Raw genomic sequence first — 15,240 nt, forward strand, 5'->3', positions numbered from 1 at the left:
ATGTAAATGATTACACTTCCATATCTCTAATGGAGAGCCTGCCATTAGGACCCCAATCTCCTGAACCTTTCAAGCAGTAGTAAATGGCTCATAAGACTGTTTCACGAGAAGGTTAAGAACTAGGTTGATACCCTAAAGCAGAGTTGGATCCCTACTCTGCAAGAAAAGATTCACAAGACCTTTCGGGGACCACATTGTCAGATGGGCAAACAACTGATAATTTTTTATTGCCATTAAATGAACCTTTCTAGTACTAATGGAAAAAGCTAATGTCTTCAATTCCAACAGGTAATCCAAGATTGTGGAAAGAAATTACTTGACATGTGAAAGATTATGGCAGTCACATCCAAGACAGTATCTTCTCAGTTTTTGGCGGTCGCATATGCCTTGTAGGTTCCTTCCTGCTGTTTAAAAGAACATTTTGCACTGCCACTTAGCAGGATTCCTTCCATTCTGAGAATCACTGTGGGATTAGGCTTGGAACTGCAGACATTCAGATTAGGGTGAAGTGTCTGCTGAGACTGTACCAGGAGCTGCTACAGAAGGCAAGAAATGAGTATGATGATGGAAGGAAACCCAAGTTATCTTGGCTAAATTGGTGCAATCAAAGTTACAGTAGCTTGGTTCTGGTTGATCTTGTTGAGATCCTTTAAAAGCAGTAGAGTGGTGGATATGATTAAAAAACGATCTCATGTCCATGTAATAAGACAGGTATCGCTTAGAGATCGGGGACTGAGTCCTCCTCTGAAAAAGAACTTCCTGTACTTGGTGTTGGCTACAGTGGCACAAAGATAAACCTCTGGAAATGCCCATGCTAGGAATATTTTGTGGAGGACTCAAAAGTCCAACATCCATTTATAATTTAGGTGAAAATGTCTGCTCAGAACATTTGCCAAGACGTTTTGTATACCTGGAAAGTAAGAAGCCAAAATGACTATGTACCAATTCCAAATGTTTATCACTTTGATGCAGAAAAGGGGGGAACATGCTCCTACCTGGTGACTGATGAAACACATATAAACTATGTTGCCCATCATGATCTCAAGTTACTTGTTTCTGTTTAGGGGAAGAAAGTAGTGGCAAGCTTTTCTGTAGTAAAAGTAGTGGCAAGCCCTCTTAACTACTGGAGATTGACGTGCAAGCGTTGCTCTGACCATTTGCCTTGGGCTGTGTGACAACTCACATACACTCTCCATCCCAAGAGGGAAATGTGCCATATTATCCTGATCATATGGGGATTCTGCATGAACAAGGTTCCTGCATAAGCCTTTAATGAAGGGTTCTTTCATCAAGTGAGTGGCTGAAGGATCCAGCTGGGTATAAGACACTTCCTTGTTCAGGTTGTGTTCGCTGGGGATGCAAACTCTCCTGAACCACCCCTGGAGACATCAAAGATATAACCTGGAGTTTTGTGTCACAAAAACCACTAACTGCCATAAACCCCAGCAACTGCAGACATGTCTTTACTAGAACTAGTGGACTAAGCACCTTCTTTGGATAATGTTTTTAGACTGAAGACACTGTCAGGAGGAAGACAAGCTGCTATATCTTCTACATGGCTAGCTGAGGTGATGGCAATAAAAAATGCTGTCTTCATGAAGAGGTGGAAGAGTCTGCTGGGACTGGTTCTCTTGCCCTTAGGCATACCATATGATCTTAACTCCTGGTGAAGTGGGTTCTTGTGTGAAAGGTCCTTGAAGAGAGAGACTGGGAAGGAGGAATGGGGGAAGGATATGAACTGAATAGTGTAGCCCTCCAAAATAATCTCCAACACCCATTTGTTAGAGGTTATATTCTCTCATCCGCTGTGACAGAAGGTCAGGCAATTTTCAAAGGGCACTTGTATAGATGATAGTGGATGTTGCAAGGCAAGGTTATTTGGGTCCTCAACCAACCTACTGAAGTGCTTAGAACCAGCAATCAGAGTTCATTAATTTTAATATTGACAGCTTCAGCTTTTGTATCCTGGGCCTCTTATGCTGCAGTTCGTAATAGCATTGTGACAGTGGGTACCGGGATATGATCTGTGTTATCGTTGAGAGTCATAGTTCTTCCCACAGCTCCCCTTGGCTTGAAAGGGCAAACCAGAGCCAATGGGAATTGCAAGGCTCTGTGGCTGTGGAGCCTGTAAATAAACAAACTAGAGAGGCCCATTAGCAGCTTTCTAAAAGTGGGCCTGTGGCCCACTGTGAGAAACACTGTTTTAGACTATAAGGCCCTACCAGATGCCACGTGTCCTTTACCTCCCAGTTATTTAATAGATTTAATTCAATTTTCTGCACCTTAGCCAATGAGGGAACCAACATCTGCACTCAAATGACAAAAGTAACTTTTACAGAATTTTGAGCCTGTCAAGTGCAACACTGTGTCTTTAAGTGATGAATATTCCACAACAACAGTACTTTGCACTTATATCTTTAATCTAAGTCTCTGAAAGAGCTTTATAAAGGTGGGTACAGGTAATATTATACTCCCTATTTTACAATCGTGGAAAATGATGGAAATTGACTTGCTCAGGATTACATGGATTCCATCAAGACTCATAAACATAAGAGAGTCTGCCCAAAACAGAAAAATAAACGATATTTCTATTAAATAGGAAACACATCAGTAAGTATTCAAGTTCTCCTAAAAGATTTCTCTACATACAGGAATTAGTATTGATGTCCAAATGACTCTAGTCATTAGGGAATTTGGGGTTGTCTTTTTATTTACATAAGAAAAACTAGACAAAGTAATTTGATGGAAATATATTATAGCTGCTCTACATTCTTACCAAATAAATAAATAAATAAATAAATAAATAAATAAATAAATACCTATATCAGTGGCTATAATGTTATACATTTATTTAAAATAGCACCATTTTAAGATAAATTCAGGAGCAAAAATTTCATGAAATACAAGTTACCAGATAATATTTTATTACTGTATTTGGAGTTACAGTGACTCATGATGAACTTCAAATACTCACATCAGTCTCACAAAAGGAAAAGAAAACAATGAACATTTAAATTAATGTAAAATAACTGTACCTACCTGGCTGGCATCTTTTACATGGATGTTATCAATCAGTTTGCACAGCAACCAAAAATATTCCTTACAACCAGATCGTAACACTGGTTCCTCTTCATAATCCTCTATCTGTGAAAACAAATGCATTTTTATTCACAAATTTACCTATGTGGCAAAATGGCTGATATTGGTATGGTGAGAGTATCACTTTTCTTGGAAGGGGCTAGGACATTACCCTTTGCCTCTGCTCTTGGGGCACTTAGAGCCCCACTAGCGGCCCAAGAAAATGGGAAGAGAAACAGGGAAGGGGTCTGAAACCCTTCCCCTTTCAAGCTCTGCAGGTTTCTTATTCTCCCACACCTAAGTAGGGTTACCCTTTGTGCCTGATTCTAGGGGAGGGAGTCTCCATGCTCTGTTGGGACAGCATCTCCCTTCGTCCAATTCTCTGGTCTCAAATCTCATCAAAATATCTCCGAACTCCAACCGTCTCTCCTTATTCACATCCTCCTTGTCTGTCTGAAGCAGGGGGTGTGTTATTAGATTTCTCACAAGGCCTTAACCGGCTGCAGGTGCTTCCGTTAGCCTACAGAAAAAGTTTCCCTAATCTATAGAGAACCATGTCTTAATTAACTTAGGGCTTATATACCTCTCCTTTAGCACTTTCCCACTGATTCCTTGCCCTGATGTATCACACCCGACAAAAAACTTGCTTAACATAAACTGTGATAAAAACAAGATGATAAATCTATTAACTGCTATAGGACTGATATTATTTCTTCTTAAATGAGAAAGATGGAAAGCAGTTTCAATTAATCTTTAACATAAAGCTGGAATTAAAAGTTAAATTCTTACCCGGATTGGCTTCAATGCCTGAGCATCTGGAAGAAATTTTAATAATGTTGATGCAGCCAGTAACAGAAAGGATCGATTAATTGAGTCTCCCCCATCCAAACCACAAAGAGATAATTTGTATAGACCATTACAGGACTCATGACGAACTGCAGTCTTGAAGAAAAAAAATCAAATAAAATATAATTGTCAAAATAACACAACACATGCTATTTACTTTTTCACTTTTGCCTAATATGTGTATATATAAACTGTTATCCAAATACTACTACACTACTTGAGCAGAGTATAATTCTCTAGATATATCTTTTATAAATTAATGTTCATTTAAGCTGAGGTTTTAACAACAAAGCTAACCTTGCTGTAGTAGCACCTCTTGTTTCTTTCACTTTATTCTTTTTATGGCCTACATTATAATAAACTACACATTTAACTGAACAGAGTACATATGTGCAATGTGGAGAAATTAATATTGTTGTTGAAGCTTTTGCCGGAGTATTTCCTGATTTTTTAATGTTGATTGGTTTTTAATTTCAGTTTTCTTCCTTTGCTTTTTTTTTTTTTAAGAAAACAAAGCTTCTTAGGTATTCAGCTTATAAAGCAAGCATATTCCTTACTCCAGTATTATTTGACTGGGAAAATTTATAAGCTCCTTCTCTGTGAGCTTTGTGAATAATAAGAACTTAATTAGTTCACATACACAGAGCCTGTACATTTAAGTGACTTCTAGAACCAACAAGAACCTTTTTCCAGTTATGCATACTCAATATGCAGTTTTCAAATAACCATTTCTTTATAAACAGAAAAACTATTTTCCAACAAAGCACAGGCTGTAGAATAGAATTTATCAATATTCAATGATAAATAGGAATGCCAATTCTAAAGTTTAAAGATCTTCGGACAGAAACCAAGAATCAGCATGTAAAAGCATGTTTACTTTCCCAGAAATGCTATCTGAGAGCAGAAGTGTCCAAACAACCTAAAAACTACAAATTAATTAGTAAAACTACACAAATGAGTTACATTAAATTTGTCAGAAAAAGACACTAAGAAAAGGTCTGCCTAAGCATTGAGGGGTTCTGGCAACCATCACAGGCAGCAAGAAAGAACGGAAGGGAAGTAGGGTTTACAGGGCTCTTTATACCAATGTGATTAATGTGAGACACCGAAGTGTGCTGGAGCTAACCTAATGGACATCACTAAGGGAAAAAGATTCTGGAGCTCTTCTCAGGCTGTACTCACGCCTACATTGAAATGCACATGTGCAAGCTCTCAAAGAAGAGCAGGAGTTTATGACAGAAACTAATTAACTGTACACAATCAATTGTGCATCTTTCTACTGGCACTTGCTATATTTTGACTAAAGAAAGAAAGATGAAACAGTCTTTAAGTATGGCATCGGTAGGTAACATGCTTCTCTGCATTCTCATAGAGTAACATTAGATGAGACCAGGGCTGGATTTGGTCCATATTCGTTATTAACTGGTATGCAATGATCGCTCCACATCTTACCTCTGGAATAAGAAGGGTAAGTTTCTTTAGCCAATCTTGTAAATGATCACTGTCTGCCAGGCTGGATTTCACCAAAGAACAGCAGTGGGCCCAACTCACCAAGAGCCACATTGAATAATGAGTAACTAAAGGATAAGAAGTGGAATAAAATCACCATGTAATTTGGACGTTAAAAAGCTTTTTGGGTTGAAAAGTCATAATGGACAAGGGCATATAACATATTTGTTTCACTTGTGATAATGAGTCTGAAGGACCCTCATTCTGGCATTCAGGATGACATCAAAGCTGAAATAATACATCCATTTGGTTACTAAACGTCAATTCTCTCTTTCTTAATTACACTATACTAAGACATTACTCTGAAGCAAAATTCCTTTTCTGCTTCCCCACTACTCAAGATGTGGAGTGGTAATTTGCTGTTAAACCATATCAGCACTAGAGTATGGCACTCCCTGAACCAGCTCAGCTCTCCTTTGTCCTCTTGTCCCACTACCTAAGTAAGGGTCAATTTCTGGCAGGTGGTACGCATAGGATGTCAGAATACTGGCTCTAAAAAACTTACAGATACACCATTCTCAGGCCCTCAGTGACAAGTTACAGAAGAGGAGTCCAGCTAAGTGGAGATTTTGGTGTATTTGTGAACATACAGGTTGTAAACTGACAATGTCTCCTGTACATATACTAATGTGATTATTATTCAGCATTCCCACAGGAATAATCTCAGGGAGGTAAGAGGAGACTGCCTGAGGAGTCAATGACTGTTGCCACCCAAAATACAGGTGAATATTCATGTAATTTTTACTATCTTAATGTGAATCTATGTGGAAGCAACATTTCCTCTAATCTGTGCAGTAGTACAGCCGCGTAACTGCTTAATGAGCCCCACCCAGCCAGAGACTCAGGGCTCCACACATGGAGCTGTGTGACTGGCACTTCCCCTCAGCTAAAGCAGCAGCTCCCTGCTGAGGATAAAGCTCTTCCCCCAGCCAGGCCCTGGGCCCCTGTGCTACCATGCAGTTTTGTGGGAACCTTGTTTGAAAGGTAACAATTCACTTGCTTCTCTCAAGCAGGACTCTTCTGAAGACTGAGCCTCAGATTAAAGCTTTGTACTTATCTAAAAATCTCCAGGGGAGATTTGTGGTATAAATGCTACCTGTCTTCCTCTAGGGATGTGAAACCCCACCTTGGGCATAGCAGCTCTGCTGACAAAAGGGGACAAATCAATGCATTAGCTAGGATGAATCAAACCCATGGTCTGTATTAGTTATAGGATGTTTTCACTATCATCAATTAATAAAAAATAACTATTTTCTATAGCACTAACCTTCATGTCTTGACCTATGATCAGATTGAGCTTTCAATACCCTGTGCAGGAAGAAAATCAAACCAATTAAATATTACTACAGAACAAATAAATATATACCTGAAAATGTGAGAACTGAAAATGTACTTCTCATATTCACTTAATGCATATTCTTCCTCTCAAAAAGTATAATTTTTAAAGTAAAGTTTTATTCCAAAATGTGACTATCATAGCATTATAGGAGCCCATATTTATTATCACTCAATAGCTTCCACATAAATTTATTTCAGTTTATAAATAAGTTTTTCTAACTCTTGGGTCTGAAAACTCAAGGTAGAATCTGTATCTACCACATATCGCCAACAATGGCAAGTAAGTTGGTTGATGCAACCTTATGTAACAAATATAAAAGGTTCATTCAAATAAGCCAAAACACTAATTCTCAAATGGCAGTCCTCAGGTTGCTTGTACACAAAGTGTACATATACATTATCAATAACAAATAGGATATGGGAATAGGAAAAGCACATCGTCACACCAATACCATTCAAGCAAATTTATTTTAATCTTTTCTCCTTCATACTGTCCTGTAATCAAAACATGTAAGTGCCACAGAGTGGTATGGAAGTGGCTTTGGGGAATGAGATGCCTCATGAAAGGATCACATTCTGGTTCACCATGTGAAATAAGTTTGAGAATCACTTGACTGACTTAACAAGCACAGATTAATTTATGTTTTATAACTTTTATTAATTTTAACCTTTGAAAAATCATAGATTTGGTCTTAAAGCTACCATGAAAATGTATACATTTTTAAACCTTACTATAGAAACAAAAAGTTTTTGTACCTAGGAGCCAAGTTGTCATACGTATAAGCAACTGACATAAGCCGCTGAATCAAACTTGTTCCTTGGACAAGCACAAGGAATACCTTTAAAAATTGAAGTTAAAAGAAAGAGGTTAATATTACAATTTGATTAGAATATATACATGATGTCAATTTTGAAACAAACCAAAAACTGAGAGAGGCCATACAAGAAACAATGGCAGTAAACATACAGTTTTGCATTGTGACTCCCACTTACAGCAGAACTAAAATCCTTATATTTTACACTTTTTGAATGATTTCAGATTCCAAATATGACAGCACAACTTTTCAAAGAATATTTGAGTTTTCTGTGCCATTCTTGCACTAATTCTTTACATTTTTCAAAAAATGGTTACTGTCCTACTCATAACTGTTGTTCTCTGAGATGTGTTGCTCATACCCATTCCAGTTAGGTGTGCATGCGCCACATACACAGTTGTTAGAACGTTTTCCCCTACCAGTACCTGATCAGGTCATCTGTGGAGCCCCCTGAAGGACACCTCCATGGCTTTCAATTTAAGACCCTGCCGACCCAGCAGCTTCTAAGGTCTTTCTTGCGAGTTACTCCCACAAAAAGGCAGGCAGATGGATCTGGAATGTATATGAACAACACATCTCGAAAAACAAACTCTTACAAGAAGGTGAATAACATTTTTCTTCGAGTAATTGCTCATATTGATTCCAATTAATTCTCATGTCCTACCTTGGAGGTAGGGGGGAGGTCAAGACAAGAGTTAAATAACCACACACTGGAGCATTAATTTGCCATAGGCTGCATCATCTCTAGAGTGCTGGATGTCGGCACAATGAGAGGCAAAGGTGTGCACTGAGGATTACATCACTGCCTCACAGATCTCTTGAATTGGCACCTGGGCCAGGCAAGCCACAGAGGAGGCCTGTGCCCTTGCAGAACGAGCCTTCAGCACTGGGCCTGGAACGGTGGCTAATTCATAGCAGGTGCAAATGCAGGATATGATCCTCTACAAGATTTTCTCAATGAGACTGGGAGACCTTTCATACAGTCTGCCACTGGCAAAAATAGCTGGTTCGACTTTTGGAATGGGTTTGTGTGTTTTATTTAAAAGGTGAGTGCCCACTGAATGTACAGAGAATGGAGCCTCTGCTTATAATCACTGGCATGAGGTTTGGGACAAAACACAGGCAGGAAAATGTCCCAGTTGAGTGAAATTGGGACTCAACCTGTGGAAGGAAAGCTGTGTGAGGCCTGAACTGCACGTTGTCTTTGAGGACAACAGTGTATGGAGGGTCAGAGGGAAGAGCCTTGAGCTCTGAAACTCTCCTTGCTGAAGTAATGGCAACTAGAAAGGCAACCTTCTATGATAAATAAAGGAGTGAGCAAGTTGCCAACAGTTCAAAGGGAAGTCCCATCAATTTGCAAAGAGCCAGGCTACGGTCCCATGCAGGGACTGGTTGCCAGACCTGTGGGTTCAGGAATTCCAGGGAGTGGCCAACCATGGAGTTGGTGAAGTCAGAGTGCCTGGCTGCTCCCTGATGGAATGCAGAGATAGCTGCCAGATTCACCTTGATAGAAGAAGAAGCCAGACCTTGCTAGGTGTAACAGGTACACTAGCATGATAGGAATGGGAGTATGCAATGGGGAAGTATGGCCTTGGGAGCACCAGATCACAAACTGCCTCCACTTGGCCAGGTAAGTGACCCTACTAGAACGCTTCCTGCTACAGAGTAGAATTTTCTTGACCAACTCCAAGTGAATGAGCTTGCCTTAATCTTGCCATTCATGCCTGTCAGTGTGAAAAACACAAACACACACATATTTCCATATATATGCAACCACACTTAAGCTGCAGCCCTTGACATGTGCTGGGAGTATTATTGTGGCCCCAGGGGCTTCCAAAGTAGAGTAGCCCTGAGGTAGGGTATACCTGTACCTGCCTCTGATAAAGGAAGGCCCCTACAACTGACAGGCAGTTGGTGAAAGGCCAGAGGGAATACTGTAAACTAGTAACAATTGACCACAAATCTGAGGGGACAGTTTGTGCAATGGACAGTTGGATATAGGGAAGTAAGCATCCTTGAGGTCAGTCCTCAGACTTGGAGTGGATCCTAATTGTCTCTGCCTCTTGCTTCATTCATCACCAACACTACCAAGAAGCAGGGCTGCAGGTGGGTGTATAAATACATGTTCCCTTTGCAAGGCACCCTCAGCTGTCAGGAGAATGGAGGCTGCGGTCTGCCACAAGATCTTCAAATTAGCCTAAATGGTCTTAAGTGGCAAACCTACCCTGGATAGACTTTCCAGTATGTCCACTAGAGGGTCCTCTTGTTCTGCCACCTCCTCAGCCTGTAGGCCCACACTGCACACCACTCTGCATAGCAGGTTCTGCTGTGCATGACTGTCTATGGGTGGCATCCCTGAAACAGAAGTCCCCACCAATGCCTTGTGTGGGGATGTTGACAAAGAGGTAAGTAGGGGGAACTGGGTCAACCTGGTCTTCCTGCCCAGCCTCCTGTTCTGGGTCAATTAATCCCTGGGTCCACTGAGGAAGTGGTGGGGTGGCTCCCAAGAAGGCACTGGGCCAAGGTCATCTCAGCCCCCCTCAGGGCAGGGTGGCTACCTGAGGCCACTAGTATGCTGGCTTTGCATACCACCAACTGAGAGCCCTTGGACAAGGTACTCTGGGTCTGGTGATATGACCAGGGAGTCCAAAAGGGCCACTTTGCCGGGCCCTAGGTTGCATGCGCCATGATACTGTGTCCACATGAGGGCATCTATGTGCCAACCAGTGTACTGGCTCCAGCACAAATATCTGGACCCTACATTCCAGGCCAAAGACAAAGACTATGATCTCGATGGCCATGGCAATTGCCAAGCAAAGCTGGGTTGGTTAAGAGTGCTGGGATATAGAGTGGCACCATGAAGAAGACTGGTGCGGAGACCTTGACTGGCAGCATGGTGACCAGTGACAGGAACTCTACTGATTTGTGGAATGGTGCAGAGATGAGAATTGGTGTTGGGAAGGTGAATAGCACTGCAAGTCACAGCAGCGACTTGAGCTAGATCAGTGATACAACTCAGAGCAATACCTCTCTGCCGGTGCCTTGGAGATGCAGGCAAATGCAACATCGCAGGTTTACCTCAGGATTGTGCTGCTGGAGAACTATCATGGAAGGCTGGGGACAGTGGTGAAATCAGGGCAATGAGGTCTTTTGCAGTCCCAAAGATGTCTAGGATGGATGGTAGCCCCAATTCTTCCACCACATGGATTGGAAGTCCTACAACACTGACTCCATGGTCCCCTTTGCACTGCTGAAGTTGACAGTGCCAGCTCTGAAGCTCTAGGATTCAGATGGTCCTCTGTGTCACACCCCACTAACCAGTTCAGAAGGTGTAGGTCTCAGAGGCAGAGATCCAATCCTACCCTGCTTCCAATGCCACCTCTATGGTGTCAGGGAATGAGATTAGTGCCAGACAGATCTCACCTGCTTTGGAGCTGGGGAACAATGGTGCCACAAGTCTCTACTCTCAGATTCCTTCCATAGTGCTGCTTTTGTTGTGGATGCCAGAGTGCAGTGCACTGATGAATCCTGTGTTGGGTCTTGCCATGCCAAGATGGATTGCAGTGTTAGAGTCTCCTCCATAAGGAGCTGCTTTAAAAAGAAGTCCCATTCCTTTTAAGTTCTAGAATGAAACCTTTTACAAATTCTTCACCTATCTGCATGGTGGGCTTCCCCCAAACACTTCAAATAAGTGTTGTGGAGGTTGCTCATTGGCATGGGCTTATTGCAGGACTTGCAGAGTTTGAACTACTTAAGCATGTCCCAAATCCCCATGAGAAATTAAGTGGTCAGGGTGGAGGAGCAACCCATACTCTTAACTGTTAATGCTAGTAGTCAAACTAATGTTAAGACTGCAACTTACCTGAAAGGGTTGGGAAATGAGGAGAACTTGCTAGCAAGCCACCTCAGGTCCAATGACCATTACTGGTAGTAAGACGAAAGTAAGGAGGCACCAGGTTATTAGGGTCATATATTGAGAGCCATGGAGGTCCCCCTTCAGGGGGTTCCACAGCCAACCTGATGAGTGCTGCTAGAGGAAAAATTTTTCCAACAACCATGCACGCAGCACATGTAAACCTAACTGGAATCAACATGTGCAATCACTCAAAAAACAAAATTTAAAATGATTTTTTTTTTAAGTTGAGACTTGGTTTTCCGATATGTACATGTATTCCTCTAAGTCAATAAAAGTATGGGAACTAAAATAATTAAATGTAAAAGTTACTTTTAAAATTTGTCAAACTAAACATAGATTCACCAACAGAACTGATAGACCTGAGACGTTACAACACTACACTAGACAGTGACTAGATAATCCATTATCTAACCTTGCATTAATAAAAATCTAAGTTCCAAATAAAACCTTGAAAACATGAACAGAATGTAACTGAGGTTTTCTTTCCCAGATATGAGAGCTAGAAACCTCCCCCCACCCACGTCACAGAATGAAAATCTGGATAAACTTTTCAGGACCCACCAAGTATCAGGTACTTTAGAGGAAAAAACACCTGTAAATTATGATTATGACAAAGATAAACCTTTAAGACTAACAGCATAAAAATCATCCATTAATAAAGTTTTAAAGTAGCCTATATGGTACAGATTGCTACAGACTCCATGTCTATTTTGCCTAAGATCTACACTACCCTGGGGCCATCAATCTAAGTTACACAACTTCAGCTTTGTGAATAATGTAGCTGAAGTCGACATACTTAGATCTACTTACTGTGATGTCTTCACTGTGGTGAATCAATGGCAGATGCTCTCCCATCAATTCTGCCCATGCATCTCATTCTGGAGGAGTGCTCAGTAGCCAATCTACTGTGTCTATACTAGATGTGATAAATCAACCCCAACAAGATTGGCTGCAGCCCATTGGTATGGAGGGTAGTGTAGCCATGTTCTAAGACTTAACACTCTCAGAAGTTCAATGTGCTGGCCTTTCAAACTATATTTAACAAAGCAAAACAGGATATCTGGCTTCAATTCATAGTTCTGATCTATCACCCCCTAAGATGTGCAGACAAACTTCAGCACCTAGGTGGTAAGAGTGGCTCACATACTCAACAGCAATCTGTCCTTAGTAAGTACATCTCTACACATCTGGGGCCACAACAACAGTGGTCAATTTTCATGTATGCATGTGTACACCCAGGGAGGTGGGAGGGAACACAGATTTATGAACAGAAACAAGTGATGTAAAGCATATGGAAGAGATTTACTTCTTTTATTAGAGTTTTACAACTACAGAATAAATCGGTTTAATATTATAAAGTAACGCTAGTATTAAACTATGGTTAAAATTGAGCTCTTACTTCCATTCTAAAATCATATTTTCAGTTGCTTTTAACTTTCCGGAAAGAGATAGCTAGAGGTAAAAATTTCTCACATTTGTTTTCAATCCATTAGTACTTATTTAAGTCTGTTGAACTCTTTTTGAGTTCCCTGACATTAAAAAAATAAATACTAATTTTGACAGCTGACTTTTTTTGGGATTCATTTTTACTCTTTGGATAATTGAAGTCTTTTGTAAAATAAACCTTAGTTTGGGCATTATATTCACCTAACACTACATCCTTTCACATACCTGAAGAAATGTAAGAGTTGGTTTCTAGTTATGTTAAAAAACAAAGCAAAAAATTAATAGGACCTGGAATTTTGAAATACTGAGATCCTATCTGAAAGGTGATCTGAAACTATTTTGAAAAACACTACAGCTACTTAAAGATTATGTGCTGAATCTCCCAAACCAATAGCAAGAACAGTATATATAATTATATTTCTGATGTTTACTTATTCTGTTTATATATTATTTAGATTTTCAGAAAGTCTTTGACAATGTCCGTCACCAAAGACTCTTAAGCAAAATAAGCTCTCAAGGGATAAGAGGGAAGTTCCTCTCATGGATTTATAGCTTGTTAAAAGATAGGAAACAAAGGCTAGGAATAAAAGGTCCATTTTTAAAATGGAGAGAGTTAAATCATGGTGTCCTCCAGGGGTCTATACCAAGACCAGTGATGTTCAACATATCATACATGATCTGGAAAAACTGGTAAGGTGGTAAAATTTGCAGATTATAAAAAAAATCTACTCAAAATAGTTAAGTCCAAAGAAAATTGCAAAGAGTTACAAAGGGATCAAACAAAACTGGGTGACTGGGAAACAATATCAATATTGATAAATGCTAAGATACATTAAAAACAGAATTCCAAAAATGCATATAAAATAATAGGGTCTAGGTTAACTTTCAAGAAAGTTCATAGAGTCATTGTATATAGTTCTCTGAAAACACCAACTCAATGTGCAGCAGCAATCAAAAAAACTAACAGAATGTTGGGAATCATTAAAAATGGACTGATAACAGAAAACATATTGCCTCTATATAAATCTACATCATGTATACTCGCCCCATCTCAAAAAAGATATATTGGAATTGGAAAAGGTACAGAAAGTGCAACAAAAATGATTAGGGCTATGGAACAGCTTCCATGCAAGAAAAATTTAATAGGACTAGGAATTTTAAAGATGGAAAACACATGAGTAAAGGGGGATATGAGAGAGGTCTACAAAGTCTTGATTGCTGTGGATGAAGAAAATGAGGAAGTGTTATTTGCTCCTTCTGATAACACAAGAAGTAGGTGTCACCAAATTAAATTAATACCCAACAGATTTAAAACAAACAAAATGTACTCCTTTGCGCAACGCACAGTCAACATGTGGAACTCTTTTCCAGAGCATGCTGTGAAAGGCCAAGACAATAAAAAGGTTAAAAAAAAACCGCAAGATAAATTCATGGAGGATAGATCCATCAACATCTATTAGTCGGGATGGGTAGATTTGGTGTCCCTAGCCTGTTTGCCAGAAGCTGAGAATGGGTGACAGGGGATGGATTATTGTCTGTTATCTTTATTCCCTCTGAAGCATGTGGCATTGGTCACTTACAGAAGACAGGACACCGGGCTAGATCCAGTATGGCCATTCTTATGTTACTCTTTTTTGGCTTATTGCTTTTTTTGTTTCTGTGAAAGGCTATTCTTCTTCAACTGCTTTTTTCCCCACTTGGTTTAATACCCACTGATGACAATCACCCCAATACAGTTTGGACCTCCCCGGCACGTGAGCAGTCCCAAACTAGGGAATTTGCCAAGCCAGGAGAAGTCAGGCCTCAGGCTCTCCTGGTGCTCCCTTCCTACTTGCGGCCCCCCAGAACGCCTGCTTGGCTCTGCTGCTCTAGCCCCATGGTGGAGCTCCACGTCAAGCCGCTGGCTAGCTCTGGACAGCGGAGTTTCTCTCTGGCTAGCTCCACTCAGGCTGCTGCAGGGCGCTGCGCCCCTAGCCTGCAGGACTCCCTGCTCTCGGCTGCTGGCTCCACTCCGGCCATCAAGGCTTCTCTCCAGGATGGTCTCACTCTGGCCGCAGCAGGACTCCGCGTCCCTAGGCAGCAGGGCTCTCAGCCCCTTGCTGCTGGCCCTACTCCAGCTGGTGGGGCTCCCTTCCCCTGGCCACTGGCCCAAGGCCTGGATCCCTGTCCCCAGGTCACTAACCCCGTGAGCTGCCAGACATTGGCAACCTTTGTGGCTAAGGCTCTCTGGTCCTGCAACATCCATGGTCTAGCACCAGAGCATCCTGGACCACAGAAGTTGAACTTCTAGTA

The 15,240-nt window shown here is 40.9% G+C and overlaps 1 protein-coding gene across 5 annotated transcripts in view; it reads right to left on the reverse strand.

The window, feature by feature from the left end:
- USP34 (ubiquitin specific peptidase 34) overlaps nucleotides 1–15,240 on the reverse strand; it is a 247,534-nt gene that overhangs the window by 98,924 nt on the left and 133,370 nt on the right. For 3 of the 5 annotated variants that reach the window (XR_012903003.2, XM_075925544.2, XM_075925542.2), the window contains 6 exons: nucleotides 11,010–11,177; nucleotides 7,528–7,610; nucleotides 6,701–6,741; nucleotides 5,377–5,501; nucleotides 3,868–4,020; nucleotides 3,040–3,144 (listed from right to left, as the gene is read on the reverse strand). Coding sequence is in view for 4 of the 5 variants with exons in the window: in XM_075925544.2 (XP_075781659.2) it covers nucleotides 3,040–3,144; nucleotides 3,868–4,020; nucleotides 5,377–5,501; nucleotides 6,701–6,741; nucleotides 7,528–7,610; nucleotides 11,010–11,177 (675 nt within the window). In the remaining variant the exon portion in view is untranslated. The remainder of the gene's footprint in view (nucleotides 1–3,039; nucleotides 3,145–3,867; nucleotides 4,021–5,376; nucleotides 5,502–6,700; nucleotides 6,742–7,527; nucleotides 7,611–11,009; nucleotides 11,178–15,240) is intronic. The other 2 variants (XM_075925543.2, XM_075925545.2) reach the window with 2 other exon arrangements.

The sequence above is a fragment of the Pelodiscus sinensis genome, chromosome 3, assembly GCF_052426305.1.
Source record: "Pelodiscus sinensis isolate ZL-2025 chromosome 3, ASM5242630v1, whole genome shotgun sequence".
Taxonomy (NCBI): Eukaryota; Metazoa; Chordata; order Testudines; family Trionychidae; genus Pelodiscus; species Pelodiscus sinensis.